This window comes from Balaenoptera physalus, assembly GCF_965194825.1.
Source record: "Balaenoptera physalus genome assembly, chromosome: 6".
Classification (NCBI taxonomy): Eukaryota; Metazoa; Chordata; class Mammalia; order Artiodactyla; family Balaenopteridae; genus Balaenoptera; species Balaenoptera physalus.
In genome coordinates, this window is record NC_138885.1 from 66,085,887 (window position 1) to 66,112,044 (window position 26,158).

Genomic DNA, 26,158 nt, shown 5'->3' on the forward strand with positions numbered 1-26,158 from the left:
GATATTTCTATCCATATTTGTGTGTCAAAGTCCCCACAAAAAACTGTCTTGATAGAAAACTTATAATCTATTTTGATTTAAAAAAAGAAAAGAGCTGAGTTCAATAGAAATTTGACAGGCAGGTAGTAACTGCCTAAATGAATCCAGTCGGATGAGTTTCCCAAGGGCTTGAGCCCTTGGGTTGTATGAGGTCAGTTGCAAAGGAGTTAGCCATGGCGTGGTTTAGGTGGGAATTAGCAGGTGGCGTCTAGGCAGGGATTGGTGGACATTTGTAAACCCACGCATATTCGAGGTAATTGGTTTGACACCTGAGGCGAGGCTAGTTGTTGAAATCATGTGTAATGTATCCTTCCAGAGCACAGGCGTACCAAAGAGCTGCTGTTAAAGGAACTCTTGGTGATACTGACACTGAAAGTGCAAAGGAAAAGATGCTGGAGGCTCATCCAAGCTTAGAAATGAGCCAAGGCATAGGAAGGATGCGTGTTTCCTATTGTAAGTTCTACAACGAGAAGGTAAGCGCCGTACCTTGATAATTTTTTTTTTTACATAGAAATAAAACACTAACTCTCAATGTATCTAATGTTTTACATTATAAGGTACTAAATAAATACTACCTTTACTATTATTTCATTTCCCCATACATTTATAACTGATAGTGAGAGAGTTTAAACATTTTGACAAAAATTTTAAAGTCATGGAACAATGTTATGAATATAAGCTTATCAGTTACGAAGATTGCTTTGCACAGTTTCAGCTCACATGGCTATTTTTATGGTCCCACACTCCCCTGCAAGGCTAGGACAGCCTGTAAACGAAACTGAGAAAGGCCTGTTTCCTCTCTCTTCCCTATACCTGCCTGCCCTCTGCTGGAGGTGCCAAAGATTAGTGAAATTGTCCAAAGACTGTCAAGCTACACCCAGGTGGTTAGCAACCTTTTATTCTGCCCTGCCCTACCCTTCACCGCCACCCTTAAGGCATGGAAAGCATCGCCATCACAAGCAAGGATGTTCTAATTCTCAGTTGGATTAGTCATTTTATCCACACGTGAGGAAGACTCTGATGTCTATAAACAATCACCAATTGCATAACTGAATTCTCTTAATTCTGTCTTCAGACTGTAGCCTTCTGAGGCAAGCCTCTTGTTGGAAGAGATGTCAGAAGTTATTTAGTCCAATGCTGGCTGATGCCAGCATAAACTAACATTTTAACTTTTACTGCATGACTTTTACTGAATAACTAAAATATTTTCCTGTGTTGTAAATGTGAGCTCAGAGACCATCATCTTCCAGCAGAGACTGGATTTTTGACTTATGCCAAATTTCACTTGACATTTTCTTCTGTTCAATTTCTACGATTGTCTTTGCTGCCAGGACAATTTCTCTCAGAGATGTTTAGCATTAATAGCTACTTAGAGATGTCTCTTGTGACTGATATGAAGAACTATGTAGCCTTTCAGTTTCTTTCCAGAACTTCCAGATCTGCTTCCAGACTGAGTTCCAAGATATTATATTAATCTCCTCTTTCACCCCCAATCCTGCACCCACCTCCAGTTTACATTCCCACATACAGCAGTATCACTTCCCTGCGCAGTGATTTAGCACAGGCTAAATCCACTGGAAATGCTGAATAAATTTTTTGTTAAATGTGTGAATGAAATAATATATTTCTTTTCCTTAGTGAAGGAATCAAGGTTAGTATCACTCAGTAATGAGAATAAGAATTGAGGTGTAGGCAAATGACATATCTGTAAACTTACAGAAGACTATTAAGAGCTCTGTTTGCTCAAAAGGGGAGCAGGTTATAGAAGATTTAGAAATATGAACTTCTAAAATTCTTTTATCTGCTTATCTCATATTTTTGTTGTTTTCAAAAGGACATATGTGTTTATTTACGTAAAACAGTCATGTTAAGACAATATAGGGAATAGGTTTAAAAGATAAAGTTAGAAGTTGTCTTAAAGCTCTGAGATTCTGAATTATCTTTTTTGTTAGAATTCTTGGACAGGGGATGGTCATTTATTTTCAGATTCTGAAATAACTTCTAACAAATATAAAAAGAACAAGGTAGTGAATGTTTTGATTTCCAACCTGTCAGTAGTTTGCAAGTAAATTAACATGCAGTGTGGCTTCCTATTACACAGGGGATTTTTTTCTTTGTGTTTTGTTTTTAACATCTTAATTGGAGTATAATTGCTTTACAATGGTGTGTTAGTTTCTGCTGTATAACAAAGTGAATCAGCTATATGTATACATATATCCCCATATCTCCTCCCTCTTGCGTCTCCCTCCCACCCTCCCTATCCCACCCCTCTAGGTGGTCACAAAGCACCGAGGCGATCTCCCTGTGCTATGCGGCTGCTTCCCACTAGCTATCTATTTTACATTTGGTAGTGTATATATGTCCATGCCACTCTCTCACTTCGTCCAGGGGATGTTTTTCAAGAATTCTGCAGACATCTCTGACCATAAGGAAAGTTATCATTATTCCCATTTTATATTTAGAGAAATAAGGCAAATGAAGAAATTGAAAGAAATGCTTAATTTTACAGTAGATCTGGGAACAGAACACTGGGGCCATTGATTTTACTTCATTAGAGTAGTGATTTTTTTTTTTTTTTGCTTATATACCCCCTAAAATAGTTTTGAAAAACAATGTGCCTTCTCATACATTTTTTGTTTACATCTGAAATTTTTCCTCATAAATTTAAATAGTAGCAAAGGATATAGTCCTATTATGATATTGACACTTTAAAAAACCTGGTGCACCACTCTGTTGGGGAGGGGGAGATTTCCCTCCTACCCCTCTTGAGTTTTTTTGGCTGTTCTAGTAACTAAATTGATCCAAGACAGATTAACAGGAGAAAAAAACAAATTTAATTCATATATATGGAGGTCTTATAGAAGTAGGAGCTAAGAAGTGGCCAAAGGAGGCAGCTTTTATACTTTTGAGACAAGGAAACAACAGATTTGTGAGGAATTGACAGAACAAAGGAATTTAGGCTTGGATGCTTAATTAGGGAGGAATCCAAGCAGAGGTTGGGTTTGGGTAGTAAATTAGCAAAGGAGCAACAAGCTTTGTTTGTACAGGCTTCTCAGCCCTGAATTCCCCATCTCCAGCAGTGAGGCTGTCTCTCTACTGCAGAGGCAGAGAGGGCCCCCTTCCCAGGGGAGATTTATTTCCCACTTTCAGGGAGACAGAGAGGAGGAAGATCAGAGTGTTCCTGCACCGGCTGTTTCTCAAACATTAATTCAAAATAATCAATATGCCATCATGGCGTATTTGGGGATGGCCTGTCCTGAGACCCAACAGCTCTTTTTAATGTATACAATATAATCTGAATACCAAAGCAATTTTATACGCTTACTTTTAAAAACATAGGATTTATGGCAACATGGATGGACCGTAAGGGCATTATGCTAAGTGAGATAAGTCAGAGAGAAAGACAAATACTGTATAATCTCACTTATACGTGAAATCTCATAGATACAGAGAACAAACTGGTGATTGCCAGAGGTGGGGAGCGGGGGTAGGACAAGATGGGTGAAGTTGATCAAAAGGTATAAAAAGGTTATGAAATAAATAAGTCATGGGAATATAATGTACAGCATGGTGACTATATTTAATAGTACTGTGCTGCATATTTGGAAGTTGCTAAAAGAGTAGATCTTAAAAATTCTCAACAAAAGAAAAAAAATTTCTAACTATGTATGCTGATGTTAACTAGATGCATTGCGGTGATCATTTCACAATATATACAAATATCAAATCATTATGTTGTATACCTGAACCTAATATAATGTTACATGTCAAGTATATCTCAATAAAAATATGAACAGTCTCTTTTTCAACATTAGGAAAATTTACATTACCTATTTCCCCTTGAACTTGTATTTCTATTTTACTTTACCCACTGAATTTTATTGTTTCTATTTGAAAGTTTAAAAAATTAATCATCTTATCATACTCTTCTGCAACAAAAATTATGTATATGTTGAAATTTAAGATATTTGCTTCCTGTATTGGTAAAGCTGAGTGTTAAATTTTTCTGCTGGATTAAGTTATCATCACTATTATTAGTATGCAATTAAACATAACAACATAACTGAATTATTAAAATCGATAATTATTAAACATAGTAAGTAAAATGTTATTGGAACTATATCTCTTAATGAGATGGATGGAGCCTTTTTCCTTTTAATTAGTCCATATATCCATAGATATATAGACTATGTCGATAGAAATTGACAGCAAAAACAAATTACTGGATATTTTTACATGTAGAATTTACCGAAAATTGTATTAATGACTGTTTACAGTAGAATCCACAAGTATTCTTGTTAAGCTAATATACATCTAATAAGTACATGATAGGATAGAATAAACTGGTAGAAAGTGGTTGAGCAAGAAGAACAAGCAGGAAATGCATCCAAGTAAAAAATGAATATAGAGTGTCTAATTATGTTTATGCAATAGTTTATTACAATTTTTCTCTTATGAGTCTGGATGAATATACAAGAAAATATAAAACACTCACTCACTTCTAATAGATGTTTTGGATACTTGAAAATGTAATCCTGCTCAGCAGATAATCATGAGAATTTTTATCTCTTTTTTCTTGAAATCATGCAGCTGAGACACAAACCAGTGCTTTGATCAAGGCCGTGTCCCTGTAGACACTCACACCCTGGAATCAGGCCCCCTGGCAGGACTCCAGATGGGTGAGAGGTTTGCCTTATTTTATGAAGTAGGATAAAGGTGACTGGGAGGGAGGGGCTGGGAGCACGAATTCTCAGGCGGATCAGATTTAAGCATGAGTAATACGGAATTTGAGGGCCTGGAAATCGATCCCCTTAAAACTGTCCAACATACTCAACTCCCACGACTCCTGCACCAACCCTAGTTTGAAGTCCACAGTAGAGACCTCTGAAAGCCACAGTGTATTTTAAGTTTAAACTTTTTAGAAAGCCCAGAGACACAAAGCCTGGCTAGGAAGCTCACCAGGCTGTCCTGTGAGAGACCTTCACATAAGCTTGAATCATGTGACAATGGCCTTCCTGAGGGAACTGCAACCTTTCTGACAGGATACTGAACCAGTTGGGTAGGACACGGGGCAAACAAAGCCTCATGGATAACTATGTGCTTTTAATAGCTTTCCATCTTTGAGTGAACGTTTATTTCCATAAGGAAAAACAAAAAACAAAACTGTTACATGTGAACTGGCTGCCCGAGTAGTAAAATAAAAACCAGAATGTAATGGAAAAATTCAGACAAGGTCATAGTCATCTTAAATATATATTTATTTTAAGATCCCTTGAAGGGCTGGAATTCAACTGCTAAATGAGCATTCTTTTATCAATCTAGAGATGAAATAAAACTATTATGCCATTTTTCTAAGGTATTTAATAAATGTGTATATTATAATCTAGAGTATCATAATTGTGATTAATCATTCTAGGTCATAAGAGAACATTTCATTATATTATAATGATTTTTAGCCCCTATTTTTGTTATTTTATTAAAAAAAAATTTTTTTTTTTTTGGCTGCACCACGTGTCTTACAGGATCTTAGTTCCCCGACTAAGGATTGAACCCGTGCCCTTGGCAGTGAAAGCGGGGAGTCCTAACCACTGGACCACCAGGGAATTCCCCTAGCCTCTATTTTTAAATCGGCACAATTTATAAGGTGTTTATAAAAGTTTTTGAAAAAATTCAATCCAGTGCAAAAGGAACAAAATGGACAACCTGCCCTTGAGATTTAGGAAATGTAAACAGATGGATATGTAGATGGCATACTCATTAATAAGAAGGTGGAATTATGTTGGAAATAAGACTTTGGAGAGTTCCCAAGATGGCAGAGTAGAAAGACCCTGAGCTCACCTCCTCTCACGGGCACACCAGAATTACAACTATTTACACAACAACTCTTGATTAAAAAGACTGGAACCTATCAGAAAAGATCTTCTACGGCAAAAGATATAAAGAAGGAACCACAATGAGATGGGTAGGACGGATGGAGTTGTGGTATAAGTCAATTCATACCCCGAGGTGGACGGTCCACAGACAATTACAATTACGGAGAATAATTACAATTGCAGAGGTTCTCCCCAAGGAGCTAGGGGTCTGAGCCCCACGTCAGGCCCCCCAGCCCAGGGATCCTGCGCTGGGAAGACGAGCCCTCGGAATGTTTGGATTTGAAGGCCAGTGGGGCTTACTTTCGGGAAACCCAGAGGGCTGTGGGAAATAGACACTCCATTCTTAAAGGGCGCACACGAACTCTAACATGCTCCGGGTCCCAGGGGAGAAGCAGTGATTTGAAAGGAGCCTGGGTCAGACCTCCCTGCTGATCTTGGAGTCTCCCAGAGAGGAAGGAGGCAACTGGAGCTCACCTTGGAGACAGACGCTCGTGGCAGCCGTTTTGGGGAGCTCGTTCTACCACACGGACACTGCTGCTGGAGAGTATCGTTTTAGAATCCTCCCTGTAGCTTCCTAGGCTCAGGAACCAGCCCTGCCACCCGCCAGCCGGTAGGCACCAATCCTGAGACTCCTCAGGCCAAGCAACTAACTAGGCGAGGAGACAGCCCCATCTACCAGCAGGCAGGCTACCTTAAGACCTCCTGAGGCCACAGCCACCCCTGGACATGGCCCTGCTCACCAAAGGACAGAGGACCCAGCCCCACTCACCAGCCTGCAGGCACTAAACCCAGGACCCCCAGGGCCCTGCAGCCAGAGACCCTGGGAAGCAGCTCTGCCCAGCAGCGGGTAGACGTCAGCCCCCAAATCCCCTGGGTCTTGGCCCCGCCCACCAGCAAGCCTGCTCTAGCCTCGGGACCAGCCTCAACCACCAGAGTCAGACACCAGCCCCAGGACGACCACAGCCCCACAGCCTGCCAGTAGCCCAGCACCAGCCCTGGGACGGGCTGGGCCCTAGCCTGCTCACCAGCAGGCCAATACCAGCTCTGAGACACCTTGGGCCCTTCAGCCAGCTGCCCCAGGATCTGGCTCCACCCACCAGTGGGCCAGTACAAGCTTCGGGACACCCTGGACTCTGCAGCCAGCTGTGTCAGGAACTGCCCTACCTGCCACCAGCAATCTGTCACCAGCTATGGGACCACTGAGCCCTGCAGCCAGACCCCAGGACCCAGCACTGCCCCAAGAACTGGCTTTACCCACTAGTGGGAGGGCACCAGCCCTGGGATCTCCTGGGCTCAGACTCTACCGACCAGTGAGTCAGAACTAACCCAGGGCCCCCTAGGGTTCTGCAGCCAGCTGCCTCGTGACCCAGCCCTACCAACCAGTAGCCAAGAGCTTCCACACAAGGCAGGGCCTGGCAACCAACTGGACCAGGGGCCAGCCACGCCTCCCAGACCGCCCACAGTAGTCAGCCTGGCGTAACAGAAGGACCCATGCAGCCCACATAGGGGACACCCCTAGAACATTTAGCTCTGGTGACCAGAGGGGAGTGCACTGCTGGGACATATAGGACATCTCATACAAAAGACTACTTCTCCAAGGTCGAGAAATATAAAAGAATAAAGAGCCCAGAAATAGACCCATGTGCTTATGGTCAACTAGTCTATGGCAAAGGAGGCAAGAATATACGATGGAGAAAAGACAGTCTCTTCAATAAATGGTGCTGGGAAATCTGGACAGCTACATGTAAAAGAATGAAATTGGAACTTATTTTCCTACCATTTACAAAAATAAACTAAAAATCGATTAAAGATTTAAATGTAAGACTGGAAATCATAAAAGTCCTGAACAAACACATAGGCAGAACACTCCTTGACATAAATTATAGTGACATTTTTTTGGATCTGTCTCCTAAGGCAAAGGAAACAAAAGCAAAAATAAACAAATGGGACCTAATTAAACTTAAAAGCTTTTGCACAGCAAAAGAAACCATTGATAAAACAAAAAGACAATCTATCGAATGGGAGAAAATATTTGCAAATGATGCAACCAACAACGGGTTCATATCCAAACTATATAAACAGCTCATACAACTCAATAGTAAAAAAACAAACAACCTGATTAAACAATGGGCAGAGGACCTGAACAGACATTTTTTCCAAAGATGACATACAGATAGCCCCAGACACATGAAAAGACGCTCAATACCACTAATCATCAGGGAAATGCAAATCAAAACCACAATGAGATATCACTTCACACCTGTCAGGATGGCTATCATCAAAAAGACCACAAATAACCAGTGTTAGTGAGGATGCAGAGAATAGGAAACCCCTGTACATTGTTGGTGGGAATGTAAATTGGTGCAGCCACTGTGGAACACAGTATGGAGGTTCCTCAAAAAACTAAAAATAGAACTGCCATATGATCCAGCAATTCCACTCCTAGGTATATATCCGAAGAAATGAAAACGAATTTGAAAAGATACATGCACCCCAATGTTCATAGTAGCGTTAGATACAGTAGCCGAGACATGGAAGCAAAGTAAGTGTCCATCAACAGATGAACGGATAAAGAAGATGTGGTATTTACAATGGAATACTACTCAGCCATAAAAAAGAATGAAATCTTGTCATTTGCAACAACATTGATGGACTTGGAGGGTATTATGCTTAGTGAAATAAGTCAGACAGAGAAAGACAAATACTGTATGTTATCACTTACATGTGGCGTCTAAAAAATAAAACAAACTAGTGAATATTATAGAAAAGAAGCAGACTCACAGATATAGAAAACAAACCAGTGGTTACCAGTGGGGAGAGAGAAAGGGAGAGGGGCAAGATAGGAGTAGGGGTTTAAGAGGTACAAACTACTATGCATAAAATAAATAAGCTACAAAGATATATTATACAGCACAGAGAATATAGCCAATATTGTATAATATCTATAAATGGAGTATAGTCTATAAAAATTTTGAATCACTATGCAGTACATCTGAAACTAATATAATATTGTAAATCAACTATGCCTCAATAAAAATTTTTTTAAAAAAGAAACAAGGCTCTGATTTTTTTAAGTGTTTACTTTGCCCATACATTCACCTTCATTTTTCTCAGTCTACACCATTTGCATATGCTTGGCTCAAATATACACTTATTACTAAAATAGCTGATTAGGTTGTCCTAAAATTCTAATTCAATAAATTTATTTTCTTATTTTCTAGAATTAATGTAAAGTTGACCATTAAACAATGCAGGCGTTGGGGCACCCACCCCTGCACAGTCAAAATCTGAATATAACTTTACAGTCGGCCCTCCATATATAGTTCTGAATCCCTTGGATTTTTTTTTATTGAAAAAAGTCTACATACAAGTGAACCCATGCAGTTCAAACTTGTGTTGTTCAAAGGTCAACTGTATATATATATGTATTCAAAGCCTGTGTTTTCCAGTTTTATCTATACCTGAGATAATGTTAAATGGGCTTTTTATTCACATTCAGCAATTGAATAAGTCTAAAATACAGAGGTAAAAATTGACATTGGATAAACTGTGATTCTGAGTCCAGATAACTAAAACGATATTTTCATGTTGCTAAGGAACAGTTTCTATTTAGTTGGAACAAAACTTCCCCAATATTTTCTGTTCCTCTCAGTCCTATGAAATAATCCTTTACAACTCAGTAAAATTATAACCTGAATATGGGTTGGAGTACTGGTTTTTATTTACAAATGCAGAGATCCCTGCTGTTGTAGCCAGCTGTAGTACCAACTCCTGGTATTCACAGCCTGTGGTGTCCCCTCTCACACTGTACCAGGGCTGGTCAATAGAATCTGGCGGAAATAATGGTATGTCACTTCTGAGACTACCAGAAACAGCACTGCTCTCTCTCTCTCTCGTCACTTGCTCTAGGGGAAGCAGTGATGCGGGAGGGCCCTGTGTTGCTGAACTAAGCCTGTGCTCTAGTGAGCGACTTGGGAAGCAGATCCTCAAGACCACATCAGGCCTCGAGATGGCTGTAGCCTGGCTTGACTGCAACCTCACGGGCAACCCTGAGCTGGGGCCACCCAGCTAACCTGCTCTCAGACTCCTGACCCTCAGAATCTGTGAGAGAATAAATGTGTGTTGTTTCAAGCTGCTAAATTTCGGGGTAATTGGTTGTGCCGCAGTAGGTAACTAAAAAACTACCTAGTAGTGCTACCTATTGAACGTGTTACTTAATTATTCTTTACTCTGCATCTATCATTTTTAAGTCGACCATTACTTTGCCATTAAGGAAATATGCCCTAAATTAGTAGTTCTTGATAGTGGTGCTTCCCCCCTCCTCCCACCCTGGGGGACAACCTAGAACTTTAGTTGTCACCATGATTGGTGGAGCTTATTGGCTTCTGGTGAATGGGAGCTAGGGGTGTTAGACATCTGCAATGTGCAAGACACTTCATTTCAAGATAGTAAAGGAAACAGTATAAAATATCAATATTTGTTATAAAAAGGGGATATTGTTCTAATAGAGTTCAGAACTACAAGCTTAAAGAGAGGTATGTCCTATTTTTCATGGGGAAGGGTAAATGAAATCTGCTGATCTTTTTTTTTTGAAATGGTCCATAATGGAAAGGTAAAAGAAGCCAGGAATCTGTCGTGTGGAATGTAATTTGCTCAAAAACTTGAATATAAGAATATAAAATTTGTAATCATAAAAATGACATTTGAAATGGTATGTATTTTTTAAGAGAAGGTAGTCTTTAGTTTTAGGTAACAGGATAGTTTGTGACAGGTAGAATTACACACTAATGGAAGGAATACGGGTCTAGTGAAGCAGAGAAATGTCAGTTATGGTCTCACTGCCCAGTAGCATCCTAACTTGGGCAAATCCAAAATTGTGACAGGAGGGCAAGGCAAAAAATTACCGTACCTTGATGATACCTTATTTGGTACAGTTTTCATTTTCATGGGGACCTTAAAAAATGCATATTACTGAACTGATCAAAGATTGATTTGACATGGCTCACAAAATAATTGGAATCTATATGTCTTAGAAAAATCTAGGCCTTTACAGCATTCAGAGTAATTTTTTCTTTGATGTTAAATGCATTTTCTATCAAATATGATGTAATACTCTAGGCTTATAGGATTTTTAGCAAACTCTTAGAACATGTCAAATGAATTAATACTTGGAGTGATCCCATTTGGGTTGATAAGGCAAGTTCCCACAGTGGGAGGTGGGACAGGGAAGGGCAAGGGATTTTCTGGACCAAAATACAATTGACCATAAATGCCATCTTCTTGCAGGGCAGTATACTATAGGACTGAAAAAGTAAGGCAGAGTCCCTGCCCTTGTCTTCTGTATCTTTTTATGTAGTAGCTTATTATTTTTTAAGCCAAGTATATGTTTACATAAAATTTTAAAATCACCTTTTTTTTTAGTGTTCAGTTCTATGAATTGGGACAGCAGCATAAAGTTGTATGACAACTATCATATTCAAGATATGGAACAGGTCCATCACCTCAAAAATTCCTTTTGTAGTCAAGACATCCACCTATTCCCAGCTCTTAGCAATCTTGGATCTCTTTTCTGTCTTTATAGTTTGACTTTTCCCAGAAAGTCCTATAAATGGAATCATACTGTAGAATGAAGCTCACACGTTCCCATCCCCCCAACCTAGAACCAATTTGGATTATTGCATGAACAAGAAATAAACTTCTATTTTGGTTCAGCTATTATATAGATTGAGGCCAATATGTCACAGCAAATAATCAGCCCTGACTAATACACTCTCCTTTTCTTTCCCTTATCAAATCACCTTGTCAACATGTTCTGATTACAAGTCTTTGACCAAGTTTGTCAGTTATCTGTAGGTCACTCATAAGAAACATTTTTCCAGGCCTTTGCCGTTCATGTGCAGATGAAGTTGAGAGGCTAAAAACTAGATGAGATTTAGAAAAATATTCTTTGTCTTATTAAGTGTTATAAAGAGTTTATCTGATGTATTGACTCCAAATTATTACTAACTCACCTGTAGTGCTGTGCTGGGAAAATTTCTGGGGCAGTGTCCAGGCTAATAGGAAAGAATACTGTGATTAATTAGCAGTAGCTGTCATGAGCAAGTGAGGTAAGAGTGATGGCATGGGTTCAAAAAATTTCATCATCCCTGGGGTTAAGCCAATGCCTTGGATGCATTCAGTAGGCCTTTCCTAGCAATACACCCCAGATTCGTAAGTCTCAAGTAAGAAGAACTTACCATGAAGGCAATATCTTTGCCATGGCTCTTATTTATAGGAATTGGTGTGATTTATTGGCAGCTGTAACAGGCCAAGTTATAAATGAAATATAGATTTCCCTCTGCCTAGATTCTGCTTGTTTAGTTCAGAAGTCAGGTATTTTCAGGACTCAAAAGTTCTAGTAAAACAATTTGAAAGCACACCTAGTGTTACTCCCCTGAACAGTGGCTAAGCAGATGATTTTATCCTCTAGGCTGCAACCTGGTATCTTTAAATCTATGACCAACTGACTCCCTGTTTGGTTTACAGACCAACCTGACAAATACAAGGAAATAAAGAATAGGAAACATTCCTTTGATATAAATAAGCCATGGGTGGTTAAAAAGCAGACAGACCCCCTCCTTTCTGCTGTGGGAATTAGAGTTTACTTATAGTGGCTCTCAAGTGCTTGGGTTTCTTAAACTACTTGTTCTTAGTTACTATTTTCTAGATGACAAAATGATGAAGTTCAGATACACATACCCAAGTCCAACTAATACTTCACCCAAACAAAATCTCAGCTTAACCTTTCTAACAAACACATTAAAGATTTCCTATTTTCACAGGACATAAGAAAGAGTAAAATCTCTCCACACACAATAATATCGATGAATTAGCCAAGAAGTTCAGGTCGTTTCTAATCATGAGGGAAGAGTCGGACACATCTAAATTGAAGGATAGTCTGCAAAATAACTGGCTCAGAGTCTTTTAAAAAGCCAATGTCATGAAAGAATTAAAAAAAAAAAAAGAACACCGTTGAGGGGTGGTTTTAGATCCAGAGACTACAGATAAATGCATAACAACTAAATGCAACATGTGATCTTTGTTTGAATCTTGCCTAAAACAGAAGCAAACAAGCAAAAGACAAAAATGATATTTTGGTCTACTGGGGAAATTTGAATATAAACTTTATATTAGATAATAGGATATATCAATGTCAAATTTCTTGAGTGTGATTACTGTAGGAGAAGGTAGAAGAATGACCTTGCTCTTAGAAGATGCTTGCGGTAGTATTTAAGACCATGGTGTTAACATGTCGGCCACTTACTCTCAAATGGTTAAAAGAAATGTGTGTGTATTATAGAAGGAGAGAGCAAACAAATGTGGCAACAGTTGGTAAATCCAGGTGAGGAATATACAGGAATTTATGGTTCTAGTATCCCAACTTTTCTGTAGGTTTGAAAATTTTCAAATTAAAAAGTTGAGGAAAATAAATAAATTGAGAAAAATAAGGTAATTTATGTTTTTGTTTGTTTGTTTGTTTTATAAATTTTTTTTTAATTAATTAATTAATTTATTTTTGGCTGTGTTGGGTCTTCGTTTCTATGCGAGGGCTTTCTCTAGTTGCGGCAAGTGGGGGCCACTCTTCATCACAGTGCGCAGGCCTCTCACTATCGCGGCCTCTCTTGTTGCAGAGCACAGGCTCCAGATGCGCAGGCTCAGTTATTGTGGCTCACGGGCCTAGTTGCTCCGCGGCATGTGGGATCTTCCCAGACCAGGGCTCAAACCCGTGTCCCCTGCATTGGCAGGCAGACTCTCAACCACTGCGCCACCAGGGAAGCCCCTATGTTTTGTTTTTATTTCATCAAGTTCAATATCTAAGGTAGGGATGGCAATTGGTAATTTTAGATGTTTTAAATTATAAAAATAAGCAGAAAACTTGGGAAGTGGGGGGAATTACCCTATCATTTCTAACACAGGGATTATACTTTTCCTTTCCAATCTGTTCCTCTGTGCGTAAATACGTGTCATCACATTATAATAATTTTCATCTAGTTTTCCATTTAATATTATATCTTCAGCGTTTCCTATAATATTATAACTTAAACACTTATAATGACTACTTTTAATGATTCATTTGAGGGAATTCTTTTGAGGGAATATGTATTCTCTTTGGCAGTTCCACAATTTAGATTTCTAATAGTGTTTCAATGGGCATCTTTGTATGTAGCTTTTTCTATATTGTGGATTTTAGTTTTGGTATAAATTTCCACAGGGGAAATTGCTGGATCAAATGACCATTTATGGAAGACTAGAAACACTTTGCCCCGATTCTTTTAAACTGCCAGTGAGATAGTGGGAGCTTAATAAAAGTGAGCCATTTCAAACAGTTACATTTCTTTGAGCTGGAGTATTTTCAGATTGTTAACACCCCTCCCTTGCCCCCCTCTCCCACAACTAACTGTGGGACCTTGGGTCTCTCTTTCCTACTATCTACTCCTTTAGATGAGTGTTTTCAACCTAAGATCCTGGGCACCCAGAAGTCAGTGGGAGTGACAGGGTGTCTTTAAGCTTTTCAATACTTCACCAGCCTAACAAAAATCATACATATACTCACAATGAAAACTCAAGTGAGTGAGCTTAGAAATGCAGTCTCTGGCCCCAGTCAAGCCTGGCCTGATGACTACAGCCCAGCCAACAGTCCATCGGCCACCTGAGACCCTGAGCCAGAACCCAACTGAGCTGCTGTCAGGTTCCTGACCCTCAGAGATTGTCAGGAGGTAATAAATGTTTGTTGTTTTGGCTGTCAAGCTTTAGAGTAATTTGTTATGCTGCAATAGATAACTGATACAGATTTTGGAAATGAGATGTGGCCTTACCAGAGACACAAAATGTGGACAAAAGACATGAATAAGTACTTCATGAAAGAAGATATCTAAGTGATCAATGAGTAGATGTAAAGAAGCTCATCGTTAGTCGTCAGGAAAAAGCGTACTAAAACCAGTATGAAATACCATTAAACACACACCAGAAAGGCTAAAATGAAAAAGACTGACAGTCTGAGTGTTGGTGAGGATGTAGAGGAGCTGGGACTCTCACACGTTGCTGGCAGGGATGTGAAATGGTGCAATCACTTCGTAAAACTAGTAAAGTTAACATAAACCTACCCCTATTGACCCAGAAAGTACACGCTGAGGTATATACCAAGAGAAATTACTGGATACATCCAAAAAAAGAGTACATAAATGTCCTTAGCAGCTTCATTCATTATAGACCTAAACTGCAAATAACCCAAATATTCATCAGCAGGAGAATGTATAACAAATTGTGTTATACTCAGGCAATGAAATACAGCAATAAAAATACGTGAAGTATATATACAGCAACTTGGGTGAATCTCAAAAGCATTATTTCAAGCAAAAGTAGTACATACTATATGGTCCCATTTATATAATATTCAAAAGCAGATAAAACAAGTCTATAGCGATAAAAATGAGAGCAGTCATTACTTCAGAATTGGTAAGTTGTACTGACTGGAAGATAGGAGGGAATTTTCTGGGGTGATAGAAATATTCCACAGTTTGATCTGGATGGTCACACTAAGCTGTACAAATGTGTCTTAGCCCATCTGGGCTACTATAACAAAGCACCAGAGACTGGGTAGCTTATAAATACCTGGACTTTATTTCTCACAGTTCTGGAGGCTGGAAGTCTGAGATCCGAGTACCAGCACGGTGAGGGTTCTCTTCTGGATCACAGACTTCTTGGTGTTACCCTCACATGGCAGAAGGTGGCAAGGGGGAGCTGTTTTGGACCTCTTTTAGAAAGGCCCAAATCATGAAATAGCTGCCCTCATGACTTAATCACCCCCCAAAGGCAATACCTCCTAATACCATCACCTTGGGGATTATGTTTTAACCCATGAATTTTGGGGGGAGACACATACAGACCATAGCAATATGTTAAAAAATTTCATAAAATCATACCCTTAGGATTAGTTCATTTTACTACTCAATGTAAATTACAGCTCAGTTACATATTGTTAAAAAAAAAAAAAAACCTAAAGTCCTTTCTGTGGCCTCTAAGGCCCTAGGGATGGTGTCTTGGGCTCCCTCTTTGAGTTCATCTCTTGACACTCTTCCCCTTATTCACTCCCCAGATCTGCTGGCTTCCTTCCTCTTCCTCTAATCAAGCATGCTGGCACCTCAGGGGCTTTGCAGCAAGTCTTCCCTCTGTCTGTAATCTCTGTCCTCAAATAACCCCTCAAATATCATCCTTCATTTATTCAGGTCCCTGGTTGTCATAGTCACGTTTCTCTGGAAAACAGAGTCTCAGGCAAGGACTGTTAGGGCTGTATTTAGGAGGTACAATCCAACACAGCTGGTCACTCAGTATATTAGCTTCCTACAGCTGCTGTAACAAAGTGCCACAAACTGGATTCCTTAAAACAGCAGAAATGTATTGTCTCTCAGTTCTGGAGGCTAGTAGTCCAAAATCAAGAATGTTGGCAGGGCCACCTGCCATCTGAAACCTGTAAGGGAGACCTTTGCTTGCCTCTCCTAGCTTCTGGGGTTTGCTGGCAATCCTTGGTGTCCCTGGCTTGTACATGCATCATTCCAATGTCTACCTCCATTGTCACATGGCCGTATTCTCTCTGGGTATCTCTGTCTTTTCTTCTTCTTACAAAGACATCGGTTGCATTGGCGTGGGAACCACCCTCATAACCTCATCTTAACTTGATTACATCTGCAAAACCCTATTTCCAAATAAGGTCACATCTGCAGGGGTTAAGACTTCACCGTATCTTTCTGGGGAACACGAGCCAACCCATAGCACTCAATAAGCACACAGGCTTGGTCACACAGATTGACTTCAGTCAGGCTGTGTGGAGAAACCGTGCACCCAAACAGTCCATCAGAGGGAGCAAGGGAGAGGCTTTATCTGCCTGGTATCCTCCAATCTCCTGTCTCCCACTGGTCAAAGTTCATTCAGGGGGAATTAAGCCTCTGCATATCTGGATCACATCAATCAGCCCCACTGGCAGTTGCTCAGGAAACAAGGCCCTGCAGTTCGGCTTTTCAGCTGAGTTTGGTGAGAGAAGCCAGATATTCTAGGCCTGTGGCTGGTGAGCCTCAGGCAGGGAAACCATGGGGTGTGGGGAAACACGGGGTGGGTTAGCTGCTGTGGCAGCTGAGGAGAAGCAAGTGGCTGAAGATGAGACAGGCGGTGTGTAGACGGGTCCCACGCTCTGCTCAAAAGTCACCTTATTGGGAGACTGGGATTGATACATATACACTATTGATACTATGTATAAAATAGACAACTAATGAGAACATACTGTATAGCACAGGGAACTCTACTTAATGCACCGTGGTGACCTGAATGGGAAGGAAGTCCAAAAGGGAGGGGAGATCTGTATGAGGATGGCTGATTCATTTTGCTGTACAGTAGAAACTAACACAACATTGTAAAGCAACTATACTCCAATAAAATTAATTAAAAAAACAAAAAAGCCAAGAAAAAGTCACCTTATCAGGGAGGTCTCCTCTGACTACCTTATACCAAATAGAAGTCCCCTCTCCATCTATGTATTCCTTTATTTTACTTAATTGCTCTTCATAGCATTTATCCCCACTGGTCATGTGATATATTTATGTGCTTATTTGCTTCTCTCTCATTTTACCCACTGCAACAGGGATCGTGAAAGCAGGAAATTTGTCTGTTCTCTGCTCTTCCCTCGGTGCCTAGCACAGTGCCTGGCACATGGCAGGAACTCAATACATATTTATTGAATTGAATGACTAGGTGAACTGATGGGTGTAAAAAATGAAAAAGGCCCTGTCTCTCCAGTTGGTTGCAGGGTAGCTGAGTGGGTGCCAGTGGGGTTATCTTAGACACAGACAGGCCTGTCATGAGTAGGTCAGGGCCGAGGTTCACCTGAAGGGAAGGCTCCATTTCCAGGATTTAAACTGTGCAGCTCCTGGACAAGGTGAAGAGCTGCGGGAATCAGGGCCTCTAGGTCATCAGGCAGGGAGAGCTGACAGGACTGGAATCTCCCTCAAGTGAATGTGGAGGGCAGAAGGTGTGTGGTGCCCTTGCCCTGCAGGTCACAGTGGTAAAGAACCCTGTCTTTGCTTCTTGACCTCTTCCTAAGTCTTCTGAGTTATCTTCTGCTTCTGGAACCGACTACGCTTTTAATCTTTAGTTGTGCAACACTACCATGTCTTTTACATGAATATTGGTGCCACCTAAGCAAAAGAGCTCAACTCATCACCAGGTCATTGCCCAGTCAAGATCTGACATATATCTTGCTTTAAATGACAATTCTGTTTTATTTCCGTCAAGTTCCGGCGTGCTCTTGGTTTTATACAACCAATAAGATTTTTAGTCACATTCTCTCTTTTCTGTTCTTATTTTCTCCATGGAATCCACTATATACAGTAATCTGGTTTTGAAATATGTAGGAGCCCATACTGGATTACAGATGAAAAAGAAATTGTAACAAAAGCTAGGTGACTGCAATTCATTCAAAATTGTTTTTATGGTAATTTTCTCTATTAACATGAAAAATGTGTATAATAACACAGGTAGAGATTTTCTCAGTTGAATAATGTACTACGCTTCTCTCACACAATATCAAAAAGCAATAGAAGCTTGTTAATTCACCAAAATAAATATATTCCACTAGAAAATAGGCCTAAGATGAAGGTGGTGATATGGTGACATTTTCCTCACCCCAAATTATTTACCCAAGTCCATTACTGCCTCTTTACCACTCATCTTGAGGAAGTGGCGTACAGAACACTTTCACATGTAGAGAGGCCTTCCTTTGGCACAGGTGGAGTATTGCACCTGGTTAGTTTTTATGCCTAGTTCGCATCTGAGTGATCTGCATGTCAATGATTTTCACCAGTCTTGGTTCCAGAGGAATAGGCTCTTCTGGAAAGGTGGCCAGTTGGAGCATTCATGCTTTTCCACAGCTCACTCCCTCTACGCAGGGAGTTCTTATATTAAATGAACTAACACAATAATATCAGTTTTCTATATAGAAGTCAGCATGTTTCTCTAGAATACAATTTTACTTCTGGAGCAAAAGAGTTTTGTTCTTTTAGGACTTGCTTCCATAACTAAGTCACAAATTTTAACTGAATAATTTTGGGGACAGACGGTTCTTTTTAACTATATGCCTCTTGACTGTACACTTCATCTTTCTGCGAAACAAGGGCCTATAACCACATATAGACTCTTTACAGGGAGTATAAACACTGCTGACTTAAACTTTTACATTAATCCTTTATGAATCTGGAAATTGGAAGGCAGTCGCTAGATAATCCCAAACCTATTTTTTTCTTGATTTCATAATATTTTATTGTTTGCTCTAATTCCAGTGCCCCCAAAACTCACAAAGAAATGTAGTAATACATAATTTACTAATGTAAATATTATGGGTCATTTGTGACTTTGCCTTATGGATAAAATTTTTTTAAAATAATATTTATGTTACTGTAAACAAAATTTTTGTCAGTTTCGTATCCCCGCTTATTACTGTTTTAAGATTTTAATCCAAATATACTCCCCCCAAATTGACAAATCTTCAAAGTTTTAAATCAAAACCACAAAGCTTTTTATTATAACCCACAAACTGGGGCTTTACTGATCAGATATCTTAAGTTACGCATTTCTTCTTTGGAAAGCTCAGGGGACCAGTGAGCAGTACTTTCCTAATGAATGTGGTATTCCTTACAACTCCCAGGTGGATGGCCCTGCCTGGAAAAGGCAGTTGTCTTGGTTGAGCAGGCATTAATGTCAAAGGTATGGAAAAGGAACTTGACTTGATTCAGTTTTCACTGGCTTGTCACAGATGCTAAATTCAAATTTCACCTGAGGCACCAAAATGGAACAGATACGAAATTCCAAAGTAAGGTGGCAAGATGCAGGCTTTCAATCAAAATACTGAAGACCAGTTTCATGAGTCTAAAACACCTCACCCAAAGGAGTAAATAAAAGTGTCTAGGAAGTAGGAACAGAGGGAGGATTCCATGAGGAGTATTTTCTTGGTGAGAGCTGTGCTGTGATTCCCACCACCAAGGGTAGGGAAGGCAGGGCTTCAATGGACCACCCAGAGAATAGTTCCCTACAGTTGGGGGGGGGGGGGACAGGGGACTGATGTCTGACTTGACTCCAGCCCTGGAAATCTAAAGATCAGGAGAGAGGGACTGGTGAGCTTCTTTGGCAAGAGTGAGAAGTGTTATCATTAGGATTGGTCTGCGCTCAGTTTATTGGAGCAAAGTAGGCACGAGTGTTTCTACGGACCAGCTGTGGGCCACACAGGAGAGAACCGTTCTGCAGCCCCTTTGAGCCCTGCTCAAGAACACCCCTGGGATGTGAGTGGAGGATAACTTGGGACCCTCCTACAGAGGGAGGTGGTTCGGAGAGGCCCTCGGGAAAGCCAGGTCTGAATAGGGAGCTGGTACCAAACGAGCAACACCTGCTCATGTTGAAAGGGCCAGCAGGGAGGCTGCCCAAGAATACAGGAAAGCACCTAAAAGACACCTTTGCCAGGCCCAGAAAATATGATGCCATCTTACAACTGTTCCAGCCGAGTAACTGTTCCCGCCCTCCTTTTTTCTCCTCCCTTCCTTTCTCCTCTGTTTCTGGAAGGGTAAAAACCAGCAGGTATCAAGTAGGGGCAGAGATGAGCAAGGAAAGGAGAAGCTGACCACCTCCTCTTTCCTAAAAGCTGGACACCTGCCTGTGACCAGCTCTAGATGGTGGAGGAAGAGAGAATTCTTATCTTTGAATAAAGATTGAAGTATTTAGTAACATATTGGTTTGGACATTCTAACAGAAAGACTAATGCTTTCTATTACCTATAAGTGACCAAAAAAGCTATATCCAGTGGCAGGGGTAGAATTACCCTCACTGAGCAAGTTTAAAGGGACAGTGAGAGAAAACATTAAAATTGCTGTTATAACTTCACCCAGGAAGTACTGCTTCTTCAATGAATAGGTTATAGCACCAGCAGGAGTGATGCATGTGTTTTTATAACCCACCTTCCATGAGGTGCCTAAAACCTCACGTGAATCAGGTGAATCAGATGAATCAGGTGAATCAGATCCTCCCCTTACACTGGATATGAGTGAATGCCCAGCCTTCAGTAGAATTCTCAGAATGGAAAAATGTAGGGCCCTATCCTACTTCTGTTACTGCGCTGTTCATCTACCTATTGCAATAACTCTCCAGTGGTATGTACCTGTAGCTGTCCTATGAAGAATGACAGAGCTAGGCATAGACTGCATGAGGAGGTTTTGAGAAAGTCCTTGGAAATCTTGACTGTTTCTCTGTTTCCCTTGTATCCTACACAGTCAAAACTTGCAATTTACAAATGTCACGGCCCTTTAGTATGTGTTCTCAAATGATTGTCACCAGGTCCCTCTGAAATGCAGAGGGCAGATACTGTTTATCTTCATTGTACAGAGACTAATAACAACAATAACAGCTAAGAGTTATTGAGCACATACCATGTGGTTGGCACTTATGCTAAATGTCCTGTAAGCATCATATTCATGTATAATACCATTAATTTATCCACTTTACAGGTGATGAAACAGGGTCTTAGGCTAAGCAATTCATTTAAGGTCAAACACTTAGTAGAAGATGAAGCTGGAATTTGAACTCAGCCGTCTGTCCTCAAATTCCTAACTTTGAACCTCTGCTCAGAAGAACAAAATGGAACTCTAACATTAAGAAACCCATTCAAGGTTCTACAACTAGTAATAATTAGCATTAACACACTTGGGTCTTGTGATTTTTGGTCCTCATCTCATTGGAGATCATCAGTGGAGATGTTTAGCTGTCTCCCAGAGCAAAGCTATAGGAAGGAGATTAAGCAGAAACGTTTTTGCCAATCAGAATAATAGGCCTCAAAAGAAAGTTTACTATAGTTAATTACACTATATTGTATATTTGAAAGTTACTAAGAGAGTAGATCTTAAAAGTTCTCATCACAAGAAAAAAAACTAGCTGAGTGGTGATGGATGTTAACTAGATACTGTGGTGATCATTTTGCAGTGAATACAAATATTGAATCATTATGTTGTATACCTGAAACTAATATAATATTATATGTCAATTATATCTCAATTTTTAAAAAAGTTTAGGTAAATTATATCCATACGTTGGAATATTTTGTAGCCAGTAAAAATTTTTAATGAGGATTTCATTTAAACACACAAAGCATTTTTCCATTCCAAGTAGAAAAAGTAGCCTATAAAATATTAATGCTTTCAAGTCTGTATGAATACATGTATCTATACACATATATACATAATTGAATGTAAGCAGCAAGGTATATGCATGTGTTTATGGGTGTATTTGTGATTGTATCTTTTAAAAATAGAAAATATAGAATGAAATGTGCTAAAATATTAGCAGCGTTATCTCTAGGCGGTGGAATTATCAGTAATATATACTTTTTATTCTACACTTTTATTTATTTTCCCCCTAAAGATCAGTACATGTTCTTTCTTCCTTTCCCCTACTGGACAGGTTTATTATTTTTAAAATTATGATAAAAAACCAATTTATAACCATTTTACTCTTATCACGTGGGCAGTCATTTCTGACATGCCTTTTACCCTCATATTATAGACAACCAGTGACACCATCACTCAGTGCAAGGGCTTTGGAATCAGACAGACCCGAATCTGGTTCAGGGTCCCCCGCTCCAGCAGCTGAGGGCATGGACCTCTCTGGAGGTTCAGTGTCCCAGTGAGTATACTGGAGTTACTGGAACCTACATCCAGGGCTGGATAGGGGCGTGTGTGTGCTCTGGGGAAGGCAATGATTCTTGGTGCTTCTTCGAAAGGATATTCTTTAAATAATACTTTAATTTCTATTTGGAGGAAAGGCAGGGTCCCCGCAGGGCAAAACAAAAGCCTTGCAGTTCATTAGACCTACAATCCTTAAAATGCACGATAGAGGCCTTGGGCTCTCACTCCCACTCCAAGCAGGTCATTGGCATCTTCCTTCCAACCCAATCAACACTCTCCCCGGAAGTACTGATAAACATAATTTTCTCTAGTTCATTACATTTTCAAAAATATTTGTCTCTTCTTGTGGAGTAACCCTGGACATCTGTCCGTCTGGCTCTGCTTCATAAAATGTTCTGAAGATTAAATGAGATAACACACGTAGAGAACTCTGCACAGCATCTGACACTCAGCAGAAGTTCAATAAATGACGACTATTATTAGTATCATAGCTAAAATCTATGGCAACTCCAAACCTCCGGTAATGACGGGTCATGCCGTCATTACCTCTAGCTCCTTACCTATAAACATTCTCTGAGTAAAGGCATTTTTGGGAAAGCATTTGGTGACCTTGAAATGTTCTCAAGAGCTCTCTGATACCTTTATAAATGAATCTTAATAAATATAGGAGACTCGTTTCCTTCTTCATACCTCTAGCATAAAAAAGCAACATAAATACCTTTGGCGATCTTTGTATAGTATAGCATTTTAAATGTTATTTACCTTAAACACAGTAGAAATCAACAGGATGGAGGTCACCTGGGGGACAAACACTGAGCAGGGAGGTGTTGCTGAGGGAACAGCGGCAGGTCTGAAACCAGATCCTGGCTATGGCAGAAGGGAAACGGCAGATTCTTTGGAGGAGTTTTATTAGGATAAAAAGATGCCAGAATGCACCTGCTGTTTCATTCTCTCCAGTCTCCTTGAACACCCTCTGAGCAGGGGAGTGAGGGGAGGGTAGGAGAGAAAAAAAACACAGTGAGGTTAGCAATGCTATGTCTCTTTCCCCATTGTCTGTTGCCAAGTGAACATCAACATCAAAACACTGCTTGATAGTAGTCTAAAAGATTTAACTTGTCCCCAAATTCCTAAGCAACCATCGGTGTGTAATTTGATTTTTGGCAGAACGTAACTCAACTTCTAGGCATATGATTTGTTTTGTACATCTACCAGGGACCGGTGGAGTGACCACCCACCCATTCCACACTCCAGCCACGGAAAGAAGGGCACGTGGAGCCAGCCATTCAGGTCATGCCAAGCGCAGTGGGATCTTGGCCCCCAATCCAAACCTCAGTTTTGCTGTGGCCCCACTACTCCCCATTCTTAAGTGTGTGTGTGTGTTTGATCAAGCAGGTGATGGGAGCCCAAGCAAGTTCAAGGTTCAAGGCCAGAGACTTCGGTCTGTCAACCCCTCAGTCACCACTGGTCACCATTCTGGTCCACTGGCCTCCCCTCTGGGCTTCCAACCATGCCTGCACTGCCTCTCCGTTCCATCCCGGCCCTCCCTCACCCTTCAGGGGGAAACTAATTCCACACTCAGAGACCACTGTGGGCGTCCCCAGCCCAAGCCAAGATAGCCCTCCTCTCCATCCCTTTGGAAAGGGGAAACAGCAAAGGTGAGCAAGAAACCGCCCGCAGGTTTTGACAGCTGCAGAGGGAGACTAATGGGTTTCTAAGGAAACAGAGAGGCAGCAGCCATTTTAGTGGCATTTGCCGTATGAAAAATACATAGACACTGACACCCGTCCCCCCACCCCCACCCGCGGCGCCTTCCCCCCTCCACGCTTCAGAGGCCCCGAGGTGAGTGGTAGGGCTCAGGTCTCCCCGAGACGCAGCAGCCACCAGTCGCAGGTGGCCTGCCACCCGGGGTCGCCCCCCAGCCCCCTCACCGCAGCGGGCGGGACCGCGGGACTCCCCACCCCCGGGCGCCGCAGTGCAGCGCGGTCCCCGCGTCCCGCCCCTCGGGTCCCCCGCCCGGCAGGCCGCTGGGAGGGCTGGCGCGTCGCCGCCGCGCCGGGCGCGAGGCGGGCCGGGAGGAGCGGGTCCGCGCGGCGGGCGAGGCGGAGGCGAGGCGGCGGCAGAGCGAGCGCGGGAGGTCGCCGCAGCCAGGGGACGCCGCGCACCGCTGCCCATCATGGTCGCTGCGCACGCTGCCCATTCTTCCTCCTCCGCCGAGTGGATCGCCTGCCTGGATAAAAGGTAGCCGGGGAAGGGCCCCCGCCGGGCCGGGCTGTGCGCGCTGCCCCTGCCCGGAGACGGCCGCAGGGACGCCCGCCGGGGCCGCGGGAGGAGGGTCCCCGAGCCGGGAAGGAGCGGAGGGTCCGCACCCGGGACCAGGGGACGTAGATCCCGGTCTCTCATGGGGCTCCCCGTGCACGAGATTTTCACACGTGGAGAAATTGCGGCGCAGTGGGGGGAGCCCCAGCCCCGCCAGTTCCTCCCCGCCGCCCCTCCTTCACGGTCTCCTCGCCCCCCGAGACTCCCGGCTCCGCGCTCGCGTCGGGGTTTATTTTCCTTGGCATCACAGGGCAGAAGAATAGATTCCTACCTTCTTCCGGCTGTTCAGACCCTCAGGGGTAAATAAGTTTTAAGGAGGGTGGGGGGAAAGGCAGGTGCAGAGTAACGTGCTTTTTTTTTTTGTTCCTGAAAGCCAAGTGTGAAGGACCCAGTGGAGCTGTCAAGTGCCTTCTGAAATTCTCAGCTTCTGCCCTCGCAGTCGCTTGCCCAAGGTCTGTGTTAGGAAGGTCACGCGGGAGACTGCTTTCGTCTTAATACCCTGCCTCTCGGGAAGAGACCCTTACTCTAAAAAATTAAAACCATAAAGCGTTGTAACTCCCGACGACAGCCCTGTGTTAAGGAGGGTGCTGTGTGTAACAGCGGACTGCAGTTGTTTCCAGGCTCTGACAGCATAATTTTCTGTTTGTCCAGATTGTGGGTTTAGCAGTAAACATTACACAGTATGTTAGCAATTATAGTTTATTACCCTGATTAAAAGGTGATGCATCTGAACTTTTAAGAACTGGGTAAGAAATCTTGCAGAGTGAACTGCCTCTGATTTTCGAGTCTGATGCAGCAGGGCAGTGATTCATGTCCTGCAGCTATCTGCATGACATCTCTATTTGCATTTGTGTGAAATATTTTACCCTCTGCCATATTGAAATTTTTACAATTAGCAGATTCGTAACCAGATCAAACTTGAAAATCTCAAGCGTGACCTGCTCTACATAATTTACTATTATAGGCCTTTGTTGAAAAAAATTAAGTAATTTGAGAAAAGCTAAACGTGGCTCATTTGAATAACTTAATATATCTGAGAAGTAATTTTTACTTTCAATTACCACACAGTAGCAAGATTTTTGGCAGGCAGTGCCCTGTTTACGTCTAAGATGATAGTGCTAATATTAGAAGAGTTGCATGCAATAAATAGTAAGAGAATTGAAGTGATGGTTATTATGAGGA

General features: G+C 41.5%; 1 protein-coding gene and 1 long non-coding RNA gene across 10 annotated transcripts in view; one reads left to right on the forward strand and one right to left on the reverse strand.

The window, feature by feature from the left end:
• Positions 1-25,340, reverse strand: part of LOC309662597 — a 100,078-nt gene extending 74,738 nt beyond the window's left edge. For 4 of the 7 annotated variants that reach the window (XR_014264795.1, XR_014264796.1, XR_014264797.1 and 1 more), the window contains exon 1: positions 23,423-24,444. This is a non-coding gene — a long non-coding RNA (uncharacterized lncRNA). Of the gene's footprint in view, positions 1-7,009; positions 13,742-23,422; positions 24,445-25,247 lie in introns of those variants that run through there. The other 3 variants (XR_014264799.1, XR_014264800.1, XR_014264794.1) reach the window with 2 other exon arrangements.
• The window catches only part of RAPGEF4 (Rap guanine nucleotide exchange factor 4), a 310,972-nt gene continuing 309,497 nt past the window's right edge, over positions 24,684-26,158 (forward strand). For 2 of the 3 annotated variants that reach the window (XM_082465337.1, XM_082465338.1), the window contains exon 1: positions 24,701-24,898. In XM_082465337.1, the coding sequence (XP_082321463.1) occupies positions 24,834-24,898 (65 nt within the window). In that variant the 5' untranslated portion in view covers positions 24,701-24,833. Of the gene's footprint in view, positions 24,899-25,349; positions 25,429-26,158 lie in introns of all 3 variants that reach the window. The other variant, XM_082465339.1, reaches the window with a different exon arrangement.